General features: G+C 32.2%; 1 protein-coding gene across 1 annotated transcript in view; it reads right to left on the bottom strand.

Annotated features, from left to right (window-relative positions):
- LOC126771757 (neuropeptide CCHamide-1 receptor-like) overlaps positions 1–15,700 on the bottom strand; it is a 251,636-nt gene that overhangs the window by 74,885 nt on the left and 161,051 nt on the right. The window contains exon 4 of the mRNA XM_050491838.1: positions 11,151–11,377. Coding sequence (XP_050347795.1) covers positions 11,151–11,377 — 227 coding nt within the window. The remainder of the gene's footprint in view (positions 1–11,150; positions 11,378–15,700) is intronic.

Here is a 15,700-nt window from a genome sequence, read left to right as displayed (position 1 = left end):
TTATACAAATGTTTGCACTCAATAGCGACTTCGTTAAATTATTTATGTTATTGCATATATTTGCCTGTCGAATATATGATATTATAATAGGTTGATATTACTACAAAAAAATAAAGACTATTCATTTCGTAATACATTTTGTAAGGCAGATTTGTGAATATTATAAGTCGGTGTTCGTTTTATATTTTTGTACAATATTAACACAGTAAAATATGATATTTTTACAAGAAATGTCTACAAAAAATACAATTATGTCCAACAATTTTGGATACGACACGTTGGTTACAAGAACGCGTACAAAGACGTGGGATGGACAGTAAGACAGATAAGCCCTGGATTAGGTGGATGGGAGTAACAATAATTTTAATAATATGACCTTATTTTATTAGCTTTTTTCTTATAATAGATACGCGGAATGGCAAATTGGACACTTGGAATGGGAATGGTAAGTGGTCACCACGCCTATAGACATTGAAATCGTAAGAAATATTAACCATCTCTTACATCATCAATGTGCCACCAACCTTTTTTTACTATCGAACGGCCAGGCAAACGCGACCAAAGCGCCATAGGTACACAGTGGAAATTCCCCGCCTACGTACGAAGCGCTTTGAATCCACATTCATCATTCGCACTGCGAAACTATGGAATGCTTTGCCTGAGTCCGTATTTCCTGATAGGTACAATGTTGGTGTCTTCAAATCCAGAGTACACAGGTTTAGTAAAGGCAAGCGTGCTGCATCCTAGACCGTGTCGATGCTTAGCATCAGCCAAGTCAACGGTTAAACGCTGACCTATTAATTGTAAAAAAAACCTTCAAAACTAAGATGTTTTGAAGGTCTCTCGTGTAGTCTCTAGTTACAATGGCTAACTCACGCTCCAAGTCCGAACACAACAATATTTAGTACTGCTCTTTTGCGGTAGAATAATGATGATACTTACCGAGACGAATTTGAACAAAACCCTTCCACCTAGTTGCTACAAAAATATTAATCGTCATGTTTGCTGATTTTGAACTATACCAAAATAATAAGTGTAAACGCACCATTAAGTCCAATCATTATCAACGAATTACTAAAAAAAATATGTTTGCTACTTCTTACGGGGTTAATATTTAAACGCAGAAGTGACCAACCACTTCATATGCCGTTTAAGGGAAAATATAAGAATATTTGTGACAGCAAAATAATATACATCGAGCATACACAATAGTTATCCAACACAATCCCAGGGGACGAATAAGAAGCATTCACTTTATTTCACTACCACATGAAAGAAATTGTCCATGAGTTCATAAAATATACCCTTACGAATTTATATATTATGATTTCTTTCACAAACTGCCTTTATGATATTTTAATCCCTGAGAGGGCTTCTATTAATAAAATATAATCCTGACAAACTTGTCACTCCCAAAAGATTCAATTTAGATGTATTAAAATAATCCATCGTAACAAAATTCCGAATTTATAAGTCAACGGTCTAAGCCGCGACGGGACTTTTCGACCTTTTCGATTTTAGGCTGAGTCAGAAGTTTTTTAACTTTTGTATCATATTAAATATTTGAATTTTGTATCGTTCGTTATAAAATTAAAAGCAAAGAAAAAAATATTTGCACAAAGTGACAGTAAATATTCCACTGCTGGGCAAATACTTCTTTTACGCTCAAAGACAATGTATGGAGATGTATAATACAATTGCAAATGCATCAGTATATTCATAAGTGGGAGAAATTGATCCGATACAGTTTTGCTCACAATGTATCCTTTATTTGAATATAAGATAGCAACAAGATACGTTTTTTGTTTATTTCTGTTATAAAATCATTAGGTATACATAACATACCTAATAAGAGAACCTTATTGGATAGGTGTCTAGTTTGCTATGCGAGATGTGATATCTATAAACTATAGAATACTTTTATGGTTGTAAATATACGTACATGATATTGTTAATTGTATTGTAACGACCTACTTTGTTTAAACATATCGAAAAAAGTCTCTTGCAGTAAGATAACAGAAATGCGTGGAAAGTTTTTTAAGAACAAATTAATAAATTCTAATAAATGTAATAAATATAACTTAGATTCAATATACATTCTTCTGGTGGCCCATTTGCATATCTTTCTTCCTGTTGTGTTGTTGTTTCTTCTTGTTGTCTGAAGCATTATTATCCACCTCGAGTAGTTAAAATTATCGCGTGGTTATCCGGAGGCCCTTTCCTAGGACCAAAACTACCTCAAATAAATAAAATATTGAGTATACTTTATTGTAATCCTCTTAGCGGTTTAATCGTAAAATATAAAATTTTGAATAAATAGCATAAAAGTAATGATTAATGACGATTTCTGACGATTTCTGACGTTAAAGCCTAATCATCCGATAAATAGAAAAGATAAAACTTAAGGCCTTTCTAAGTCTATATGTTTGTCCCTTTGTTATCGAAATGGCTAGCAGTGGTGCTCCGAAGCCAAATTATTCGTACGTGACTTAACCATTATTTCAGTGGCTGTGACCTTCGTTCTGGTTCGTATTGGGCTCATGACATTTTATCGGTACGTGGTAAAGCGGCCAGCGATATTAGCACGTTTGGATAGATACGAACCGACTTTTTTTCAATATTTTTTGGTTATCCTTATTGCATTTTCTTTTTTTAACGATAAAAACATACTTGAACTACTTTTAGCTAACTATATCTGGACGTAAGCATGTAATACCAGCGGTATTACGAAAGGTCTTTTAGTGAACATATTTTTTATTATAGTACAGTAACAGCCTGTTAATGTCCCACTGCTGGGCTAAGGCCTCCTCTCCCTTTTAAGGAGAAGGTTTGGAGCTTATTCCACCACGTTGCTTCAATGCGGGTTGGTAGATTACACATGTGGCATAAATTCAATGAAATTAGACACATGCAGGTTTTCTCACGATGTTTTCCTTCACTGTCAAGCACGAGATGAATTATAAACATAAATTAAGCACATGAAAACTCAGTGGTGCTTGCCCGGGTTTGAACCCACGATCATCTGATACATTTTATATTGAATGCTTTAATTTGGGAGTATATTATTCTGTTTTATTACATACACTAACAATTTTGACTTGATATATACATATGTTATATTGGAAATCGCATTTAAGAATTATTCTTTTCAATGAAATCTTTTTTAAGTATAAAGGGTTGACTTTCGTTCATTGGGTCGCTTATCTTGTCATTGGAATATAATATCCCGCCAGAAAACCTTCTACATGACTTACCCTATTTTATATAACAACGATGTAAGACTTTAACGAATTCTCTACATTATAATGTTTTCTTATATTGGTTTTCATAAAAAGTTTGTTTAAAGATATTTTTTATACTATCTCTTCGAGAATCTTGATATATTTATGACGAATATTAGAAGCTGTTCTGATTTTTACTTAAATACTTCTAGAAAATTCCGCGAAATAAATACATTGGATTACATATTACTAAAGTAAAGCCTATAAATATGCACTGCTAGGCAAAGGCTTATTATTCTTATTAGTAGAAGGCCAATATAGAAATATATATACAAAGTTTAAATGAGCAAGGTTGGTACCATTGTTCAGGTTGGTACCATTGCATTTTCTTGTGTCCTAAATTAGCTAAAGATATTTCCTTAATAAATAAATTTTTGTTTAGCCGTGGCTTACTTTAAAAAAATATTTATATTTTGCGACAAATAAATCAAGTTACAATAAGCACTCTATATTCGCAAAAATAAAACTCACGAAAAATAAAACTCAATGTATTTTGTCTAGCAGTAAACAATTCTTATTTGAATTAGCTTTGAAAATAAGTTTGGAGTATTTCATACATACAAAAAACTTAACAAGTACGTGAAGGACAAAATGTATCAAATATTTTCCATATTATTCTGGATATTTTGTAAAACTCGTCGTTCAATCAAAAGTTTTAAACAAATTCTAAAAGCTAACCAACGTAACCTAACCCTATAGTATGAATTTATATACATTGGTATTTTATATTGTGAAATGTTATATTGTGGAAGTATACGGTTTTTCAAACCCGGGCAAGCACCACTGAATTTTCATGTGCTTAATTTGTGTTTATAATTCATCTCGTGCTTGACGGTGAAGGAAAACATCGTGAGGAAACCTGCATATGTCTAATTTCATTGAAATCCTGCCACATGTGTATTCTACCAACCCGCATTGGAGTAGCGTGGTGGAATAAGCTCCAAAACCTTCTCCTCAAAAGGGAGAGGAGGCCTTAGCCCAGCAGTGGGACATTAACAGGCTGTTACTGTACTGTTCTGTATATTATATCTAAATGAGTTGAAATAAATACATTAACAAAAATATTTTTCGATGCTAATATAAAATTGCAGATACCCGGCTATGTGAACTCAAAATGCGGTTTTCGTCCATTTGAGATAAAATATGCTCGTTCATTAAATTTTATTAAATATTAGTTATTGTAAACCATCGATTAATCCAGTGATATTAAAAACCAACTATTAAACTTCGTTCGCCATTAATTATAATGTATATTTTTGTAACATATTTTTACGTTGCGCCACCAACTTTGGGAACAAAGATGTTATGTCCCTTGGGCCTGTAGTTATACTCACTCTTCAAATCGGAACACAAAACACTAAGTATTACTGTTAAGCAGTAGAAAATATGATGAGTGGGCGGCACCTATTTAGAAGGGCTTGCACAAAGTCCTTACACCAAGAAAGCAACAACAAACACCTTTATTTATATTATATTATATTTATGTATTCTGTACGAACATAAACGAATGCTAATCCCAAGATCTATTATTTATATAATTCTATACAGTATAGCAAGCCTTATTTAGCAATATTGATTTAACAGCTTGACATGTTTGGGAAGACTACGGTTGGAATCATTATATATTGGATGAGTTATTGTTTTCGAAAGCTCCTTGTTTTCGAAGCGTTATAATTGGAAGTAAAATTTATGAACACTTTTACGGTTCATTAAGTAGTACAACATTTAAGGTACTGACAGGATAATTAATCATGAGAGGTAAACTGTAAGCAGATTTTGGTAACAACAGAGATTATAACCAAAGTACTATACATATCCGCTTATTGTCTCCTCGATCTGGCAAGGAGTGGTGAGCTAAAAAACCGAAGATCCCAAGGTCCTGGGTTTGACCTTGAGTTTTTCTGCCGAAAAAATCTTAGAAGCGGCCTGGTGTCTGAAAGTGTGTACACTCTCGTATCTAGCATACGGAGCCGATGGTCCTGCACCTGAACTCTCTCCAGTTGTGTTAAATTCGTCATAGCATTATATTATGAGTGAGAGAATAGAGGGTGTATCTGTTTTTGCGCATATACCTGTGTAATATTTATTTATTTATTTAATTTAGGAAGACAGACAGTTGTAACATGTACAAAAATATTTATCACATTAAGAAACTTCATATACCAAATAAGTCTTTACAAATAATTAAATCAAAATACATAACAGAATTATAACAAATAAAAATAAAAATTAAAGATTATTTAAAATTTTACGAATTATGAACAAATAATTAATAAATTAGTAAAAAATAATAAATATACAAATTCAAATTCTATTTAAAGTGACAATTAAGGTGACATTTAATTTACATTTCAATTCCTTCAATGACATAAAAAATAAATCAAGATCATTGAATTTATTGTTGTGGTTTATGCATGATCTGTAAAGGAAGTTGTTGCGTACGTACTTACTTTTAGGTATAGGAACATCGAACAAAAATTTATTTCGTGTTTGCATGTTAGGATATCAAATGAATATATATTAATAAGTAAGAAAGGAGAATCAATATAGTTATTTAACAATTTAAGCAGAAAGAGTTCATCTTTTTCCATACGACGTTCTTTTAACGTTAATAATTAGCGTGAGAATCATAATTTTTTAGTAAAAGATGCTTAAGAAATTTATTTTGTATTTTTTCGATTTTATCGATATTTTTTTTATACATAGGATTCCAAACTGGTGAGGCATACTCGAGAATTGATTCTCTAAGGATCACTCTAAGGATAAATCCAAGCATACGATATGCCCTTCCAACAATGTTATCAACATGGTTTTTAAATAGCAGCTTATGATCGAGGTGTACTCCCAAGTTTCTCACCCCGGTTACCCTTTTTATAGATTTTTCATTAATTTTGTAGTCGAATACTAAATTATTGTTTTTACGAGAAAATGTTATAATACTGCATTTCTTAAGATTTAATGAAAGTCCATTTTGATGACGGTAGTGACAAAGGCTATTTAAGTCGTTTTGTAATAGAGTACAATACTGTGTAGTTTTGATTGCTCTAAAAATTTTCATGTCATCAGCATCAATAAAATATCCAAATGTTTAAAAATATCACAAATATTATTAATAAACACATTAAATAGGAGGGGTCCTAGATGAGAGCCTTGAGGTAATCCTGATGTAACAGGAACAAAGGACGATCAGAAACCTTTAATAGTAACAGCTTGACTACGTTCACGCAGATAAGACGCAAACCAACGTATTAGATCACCGTATATATCGACTTCTCCAAGTTTACGAATAAGATGGAAGTGCGGTATTTTGTCGAATGCCTTTGAGTAATCGGTATACACAACGTCCACCTGAGAGCCATGTTTCATAAGAGATGTCAAGTGATGAACAAATTGGATAAGATTGGTCTCCGTTGACTTTTTATTGATGAAACCATGTTGTTTCTCATTTAAGACAGATCGTAAAGTGGGAAAGATTTTAGGAAACCAGTCTATATTAAATAATAGTATTCGATAAAAGAAAGCTAGCCATATGTAGCGCAATTTACTAAAGCGATTTAAAGAAAGAAAGATTGTTCCTAAGCATTTTTTTTAAATCAGCTTTGTTTATAATATGAAGCACAGGACTGTTTTTGAAGCGCCGAGCCATTATTGTACAATTCTTAACTCAAACATATCGAAAATTCTTTGGCTATTTTTTTTGTTTTCTGTAAAAGCATATTATTGTTTCGAGTGAGGTGATCATTGAAATATATATTGGAATTTCCCTCAAAGCCAATATTATTTAATTTTAATTTGGATTTTCTTGCTAACGTTAAGAAATCATCCTTTCTCCAGCGTGACAAAAAGCGGATTATAATAGGTTTGATTCGATGAGTCTCGCTTTTATTGGGTGCAACTCTCGTCATAAAATCAATATCGTTGGAAGCATTGAGTTTGAAACCTGTTACTTTACAGACATTCGTTAAAATTTCCAATAGATTTTCATTTTTTTTTCTCTGAAATACCATAAATTTCAACATTCGATCGACGCGCCCATTGTTCTCGATTGTTTTGTTCCAATTCCATATAATTTAAGCGTTTTCTTAAATCTGCTAATTCGTGTGATTGATGGACCTTCGAATTTAGTTCCTCATATTTACTGTTCATAAATGATAAAGAATCCTTTAAAACAGCAATGTCGTCCTGTATTGGCTTAAGATAGGTAGACATCAGGTTGTCAATCTTCGATTTAATATTTATTGTAAATTTAGCGAGATCTGATGATATAATAGATTCAATATCATCGGCAGAAAGTACACTTGATCTATCAGCTATTAACTCTAAATTTGTAATTGAGCGCACTCTTCTATCCGTCGCTTTGTCAGATTCATCTTCATTTTGAATAATATTAGTAGCTATTGAAGATGTGTAACTTACGGGGGTATTATCACTATTGAGGCGCCTAACTTTAGCGCACGAAGGACATATCTAAGTTTTTCTACATTCGGACGACAAGTCTTTATCTTTTTATGAAGGGAATAAGCAAAGTAAATGATAATTACATTTGCATTTTATACACGCAACACGGTCCGCAGTGCCACCTGTTGTCAGCTTACAGCATGCGAATTTCATATTGTGTGTTTCAAATACTCATACGATGTAATATACAAATAAAAATTCGAAAGACAAATACTAAAATGAGCTGCAGATTTCTTGGAATCGAACTCGTGTCGCCGGCGTTTGCACAGGTAGTTTGTACCGCTAGACCAGTTAGGTGGTAGGTGATTGTGACGAAAAACAGGCACACTATGTGAAAGTTAAAGTTATTCTTGCTGAACGAGGGTACGTGATGAATACTTGCATATAAATCAACACTCTATGCAACTTGTATACGTAAAGAATATTTATAACACGAGAAACGGAGTCAATAAACACAGTTACACAATCAAAACCACAACAACAACAATAGTTGCACCAGATAATATAATTAAGGATAGTTACTAGATCTTGAGATAAAACGTGTTCAAAACTTTAGAATTTAAAGAATAAAATAATGAACCAAAAAATAACATATCTGCTATGTACAACTACCGTGCGCATACTGCAATATTTATGACCTACGCATTTGGCCTATCTTTCTTGAGACTCTCGAGAATCGGTCAGGAGGTCCATAATCATCAAATGATAAATAAAGTACGAATATGAATATTTTAACAGACGATCATAGGTTCGAATCCGGGCAAGCACCACTGAATTTTCATGTGCTTAATTTGTGATTATAATTTATCTCGTGCTTGACGGTAAAGGAAACATCGTGAGGAAACCTGCATGTGCCTAATTTAATTCAAATCATATCCGTCAGGAAACCTGCATGTGCCTAATTTCATTGAAATTATATCACATGTGTATTCTACCAACCCGCATAGGGGCAGCGTAGTGGAATAAGCTCTAAACCTTCTGCTCAAAAAGGGAGAGGAGGCCTTACCCAGCAGTGGGACATTTACAGGCTGTCACTGTATGGTTTTCCGTAAATTTCAGTAACGCAATTGACAAAACTATTCATATATATTTTTATTTTGTATTATTATATCTGTAAGGAAACTATTTACAGTAATTTTTATAATATATAAAATTCAAATAAAAAAAAATAACAAAATATACATTAAAAATTTATAGCAAATTTCATAATTATTCATATTAATTAATACTGATTATAACCTTTTAAGATATAAACGATATTGTACGTGTTTTTAATAAAATGATCAAACTTGAATTTAATTACTAAGTTAAATTTATCAATAATAAAGTGTCAACAAAGTAATTAACAAAGCAAACTTCATAGATATTTAAAACAATTAATCAAAATGAAATTTCCTTCGAACTTTCATTTACTTAATCTTATTTTAGTAAAACATCAAAGAAACGAATTATTTTATATTTTCATTGAAATTTATTTATCCCGCAGACTAGATTAGCCTTTGGGCGAGAAATTATGAACTTTAATACTAAGACATTGATCCTTTCAAAGTATTTGATTTTAAAGTTTTAACACTTAAGTGCGCTTAGATTTGTAGTTTCATAGTGCTAGGTGAGTTTAAGTATGTGTAAAGAGGGGTATAGTAAGCTCTTGTTTGGTTGTACCACTGGTGGTAGGGCTTTGTGCAAGCTCGTCTGGGTAGGTACCACCCACTCATCAGATATTCTACCGCAAAACAGCAATACTTGATATTGTTGTGTTCCGGTTTGAAGGGTGAGTGAGCCAGTGTAATTACAGGCACAAGGGACATAAAATCTTAGTTCCCAAGGTTGGTGGCGCATTGGATATGTAAGCGATGGTTGACATTTCTTACAATGCCAATGTCTAAGAGCGTTGGTGACCACTTACCATCAGGTGGCCCATATGCTCGTCGGCCTTCCTTTTCTATAAAAAAAAAAAAAACCTATTTGTTATATATGTATATATTTCTTTATATATATACATATAAGTATTATAATTATAAGTATTTTGTAATATAACACAGATATTTTCATAAGCTATCTATATAAATAGGAAAACACGTGGAATGGAATCTTACAGCAACAAATTCTATGTGCGATGGTCCATTAGCCCGTCCATTTTCCTATTTTATATAAAAAAGTTTTAACCTTCAAGACACGGTAAGCCACGATTCTTAAGCTGTCATTTCATTCGCTTCGTTTTAAACAGAAATATGGGTATAAAAATATCCATATTTACTGGCAGAATAACTCCATAAGGCTTCACCCAGATCGAATTTTTTAAAATCCTAATCATTAAAATAAATGTATCGGAGTGGAATTATAGGCCTAAAAACCTTTTGCCCAATTTTTTTGATAGTTGTAATATATATAGATTTTAGATTTCTCCGAGTACATAGAAAATAATTATTATACTTAAAAAATAAAAAACGTTTTAACATACTAACAGCATAATTCTTAAATACAGAGAATCAATAAAAAAATCATACATTTTTCTCTCTTTCTAATAGAGGATGTGAAGAATAATGAATATTTTAAAACGTCAGCTTTCTAAGATACGAAAAGCTCTTTACGATTTATTTAAGTCAGTATTTTTATTTCTCGAGTTCAAATAAGACAGGTTAATATTTAAGACAATGAAAGCAAAATACTATAAATTGTTTCTTCACCTTATGTACATTGATAATATTTTGTTTATTTCATATCACATTTCATATATCGAATTCTATTTATGCTCACGTAAAAATATGAATATATATTTAAGTTAAGGTTTTTTAAATTAATCTTGGCACACGTCCAAAACCGAATGGGTGACAAACTTCGCATGATGTTGGATGTTTTGTTGCCAAATCGCGTTGAATAAATTATTCATTTTAGTAAAATGTTAACAAAAAAGGAAAAGTAAATTTACAGTTCGTGAATGTTGTCTCCCATTACACGAAACAATTCGTTTGAATAATTTATGGTAGGTTTAGTTCACCCTTCCTGCTGTATGTGACAGGGAAAATTGAAAGAAGCTGGATGAGGTGTTCACCGGCGGAGGCCCATATCCCAAAGAATTAATCGTTATACAATTGTTATTAATTAGAGAAATAAATATATATATTGTAATTTTTAATACCTAAACATAATACAATTTTACAAAATATTATATAAGATGTATTAATTTAAATGGTCATGTTTAGGGTTATGGGAAACAAATTATTATTATTATTATTATTAGTTCACCCTGTTCAGAATCTACTGCATATTATTTTAAGCGAGTAGTCTGTGGGAGGTGTAATAAAGCCTAGATAACTCTTGACCCTCGGCTTACTAAGCTTCTCAATTACCACAATCTGTCCTTTAAGGTTTGATATATTTTTAACGTATAAAAGAGTATGATAAACTCACCTGTAGCATGCAGCTTCCTTAAGGGGTCAACGATTGCAAAGTATCGATCAGCTGACAAAGCGGTCAACGTGAAAACTGATACGCCGATGCTGACGTCCTTAGCAAATTCAGATACTCGACACACGGTGACTCCCCACGGCCAGGACTCGACGGTGTAGACAATTGATGTGAACGGTACGCATGTTATGATGACAAGAAGGTCCGCTAGAGCGAGAGAGAGGATATACCTGAAAAAGAAAATTGAAATATATCTTGTTGTCATCGTAATATACAGTAACAGCCTGTTAATGTCCCACTGCTGGGCTAAGGCCTCCTCTCCCTTTTGAGGAGAAGGTTTGGAGCTTATTCCACCACGCTGCTCCAATGCGGGTTGGTAGAATACACATGTGGCAGAATTTCAATGAAATTAGACACATGCAGGTTTCCTCACGATGTTTTCCTTCACCGTTAAGCACGAGATGAATTATAAACACAAATTTAAGCACATGAAAATTCAGTGGTGCTTGCCCGGGTTTGAACCCACGATCATCGGTTAAGATTCACGCGTTCTTACCACTAGGCCATCTCGGCTTTTTTTTTTTCGTATCGTAATATAATAGCTCGTTAAATAAGTAAGATAGGCTGTAGTGACCTATGCTCGAAACTATCGCTTAGTTTTGTCTAGTTAGTAGCGCATTTGTAATGATTTAATTACATATAACTCTGAAATGTCGTACAGACAGAATTAACGGACCAACTGGTTTGTTAACTTATTTGCTGGTCCAGCTGTCTGAAATCAGACTTTAAATTGTAAAATAATTCTATACAAATGTGTTCGCTCTAAACTTTAGGAAGCCAACTAGTTGCCTTAATATAAATTAATAATAACTATTAAGGTCCTTATAAAATTTGTGTTACTACTTGTAATGCCATATCAATAATAACAACCTTACGTATCGAGTATACGTATGGTTGTTATTATTACACATACATACATAGACATAATTAAAAAACATAATCAAAATAAAGATTGGCTCTATACAAACAAATGAGATAAACCCCTAGTTTTCTTTTTTATATATTTAAATATAAAAAAAAATTGAAAGTAGAAAAAACTCTCCGGTATTAAATCTTCTAAAATTATAAATAATACGAAACTTATTATTCACAAAATGTTTACTATATGCATTCGGCTTATGTACATAAAACCTACAGCTGAGCTCTCTCAGGTTTTCCTAAAAGTAATTATTAAATTTACAAACGCATTTTCATATTACAAATATTTTTTGTTTTCAGTGCGAAGAAGTTAAGTTTTCTTAACTAAAGCCTATATTTTTAGTCCGTGTATATTGTATAAGAGAAATGCTCAATTTTTAAATATTTTCTTTTATATATTTAAAGCAATCATAGCACACTCATTAAAAAAAAATGTTTATGTGGCATCCGTGATTGGGTCATCGAATTCTGTATATGTAAGTAGTAGTATATATATTATAGATTATATATAGTATAGTAGTAGATGATATATAGTATAGATTTAGCAGAAATAGTGACAGCACTGTGAAAAAATTAAAGGCTTCGTTACATCATAGGATATGCGAAACCCATAAAATAGATATGTGTGCACATTTGGACAGCCATTCAGATCAATAAATTAAAATTTAAAAGCCTATATAACTAGCTGTTAAATAAAATGTTTAATTATTTTTGTTAAAAAAAAAATCTTGGAACCCGAACGCAGCGCTAATCTTACCGGGTCAATCTAAACCATCCAACTCAAATAACATAATCATCAAAATCGATCCAGCCACTCTGACATAAATACAAATACATAAAATAATTTATAATTAGTTGTATAATTAATTATAAATAAGATTTCATTTTATTAAAATAAATCTTTTGAAAAATAGTTTCATAGCAAGTCTCGCGTACTCATTTAGGCAAATAATTTGTATTGACAGAAATATATAGTATTCGTTTATGGAATATTATTAATTAATATTAAAGATTATTATGACGCACAAGACCTATTTATAGGGCACGAGTGTGCGCAAAAATACGAGTGCACTATTACTTTCTTTCAGTGTCTACAATATGTCAAGTGTCAACAATATGAGTCTTTTTGAAGGTACAAATTGTACGAACTCTGCTTTTTATCTCGAAGAACTCAAGTTTAACTTCTATTCGTTAACTTATCGCAAATACTCATATATTCTGAAATCCAATTTAAGTCTGTTAAAGTCTAAGAAACAATCACATTCCGTAATTAATTGATTACTATTTGAGTAATAATCTAAGTTTATTTGTTAGCTTTTTCTAAAAACATTGTAAGTAATAAACAGTATACCAAACGTTTTCCAAATTCAAAACTTTCGCAATTTCCGAAATGAATTTCACTTCAACGTTAATTTCGCTATAATTTATTTTGATTTAGAATTTATTTGGAGATACCTTAATTATTTCCAAGACAATGTTACACAATAAGGCAGCAATAAGCAATTAGAATAATTATTTTTAGAAAAGAAGTAATCGGGATTACAAGATAATGTATATATGTCAAGTTTAGAAGCGACATACATGACAGGGTATTGCGGCAATTACTACAACCGATTTCTTCACTAATGGTTTCGGATTCGAAACGTAAATGTCGTTTAGTTGAAATAAATATAAGCAGCTCTCGTTATGTGGATATTCCTAAGGACCATTTAGTGAAATGTGCGCCAAGGACTTACTTTCTGTCGAGAAGGCTTGGATCTTACTCCAGCACGCTGCTCCAATGTAGGTTGGTAGTTATACAGTGATGAACTTATAACAATACAATAATAAATAAAAAATACTGGTCCATATACAGACAGGCTCGCATAAAGCCCAACCACCAAGTAAAATATTTTAGTGGTTAGTTTATAAGGACGCTGACGCAAAGAGATAAAACCGATTAAAATTACGTAATTTGTTTTTTTTTTTGTCAGTAGCAGTACAAATTCTCAGTAGCAGTCCATAGCAGTTGTGAAAGAAATTAATTAGGAGGTCATCATATTATTGGTTTATCAGAGATTTTTTTTAATAAAATTCAAATATTTTGAATTCTAGAACTGATTTATAGTTTGTAAGAGAATATTTGTGTATATTATTTATATACATAATAATGTACCTTGTAAGTATAAAAGCATTTCATCTTGCAGTATTCAATAAGTATACTTTATATAATACATATAATTTTTATCGAAACTGAATTTATCAAACGAGTATAATGAACTGAATGAATTTAAATCAGCATTTTTGCTAAGATAAAAATTTACATAATATTACATAATACCGCTACTTTGTTATAATTCATTTGTTCTTATTCCATTCTTTTGGATCCATTGCATGAAAAACGATTTTGTCAGATTTTTATGGTCAATTCTCACTGGGAGGTCGAGAAATTGCTCGGTTGATGGTCGGATTGGTTTTTATCAGGCCCTTACAAGCAATAGCTATAAATTGAGTGGCTCTATAACCTCACGTTTATTTGTGTTTATTATTCATATTGTCGTTTCTGTTAGTGTTTATATTAGCAGTGAAAGCAAACACCGTGAAGAAAGTTGCATGTGTCGGCAGAAATCTGCATTTTTATCCATCAACCCCTCAAAAGAAGAGCAAGTTTATAATGATATATTTACGAGATGTTACTTTTGCTTACTTACTATAATTATTAAATTATTTATCCTAAATAATATTATATCTGCGAAATTTAGTTTGTTTCAAGGCGTGAAATAGTAACTATTTCACTCCTTGAATACTCAACTGATCGTCACGAAATTTTGCGTACACGTTGTCAGGGTACAGAACGTAAAGTACCTAACGTCTTAATTCCCAAGGTCTTTCAAATGCTGGCGAAGCCGCGGTCAGGAACAGAAAAGTGACAGGTTAAGTTTTTTTCTTAAAAATAAATTCTCAGATGTCAATTCAAGGTGTAACTAAATATCCCATTATTAGAAAATACCTCTTCGTTAGATAAGGGACGCCTTGATATATTGCAAAGTGCTTTCACGTATCACGTAGTTACGCTGTTTTAGATAATATAAGGTCCTCCAGACCGATTTCGGCCACGGCGGCCAATCTCAAAAGAGATAAGTTAGTATTATTATTATATTAGTCATTATTATTATTATCAATTAGCCAACTACGCAGGAGATATAATGCACAAGTCTGTGCGCAAACACAGGTGCACTCTTTATTCCCTAACTCTCATAATCAGATGGGAAAGAGTTCAAGCGCAAGACCAACGGCTTTACGTGCTTTCCAAGGCACGGAAGTGTACACACTTCCAACTTCCAGACTCCGGGCTGGACCGGGCGGACCCCCACTGGGAATTGAACCCAGGACCTCCGGGTATGCGGCCTTTCATTAAGCCACTAGACCAACGAGGCGGTCATGTAGATAATATATGTATATTATAAAAACACGTAAAATATACGGCGTGGTAATTGGAGAGTGCAATTTAAAAATAATCAGTGTGATCTTAATTAAGGAATATTACTCAACGAAACTATTTTCTTTGTTTATGTTTGAATCGCACGCTAATATAT

This window comes from Nymphalis io, chromosome 11, assembly GCF_905147045.1.
Source record: "Nymphalis io chromosome 11, ilAglIoxx1.1, whole genome shotgun sequence".
Classification (NCBI taxonomy): Eukaryota; Metazoa; Arthropoda; class Insecta; order Lepidoptera; family Nymphalidae; genus Nymphalis; species Nymphalis io.
Note: the sequence above shows the minus strand (reverse complement) of the source record. Positions and strands in the feature narration are given on the sequence as shown.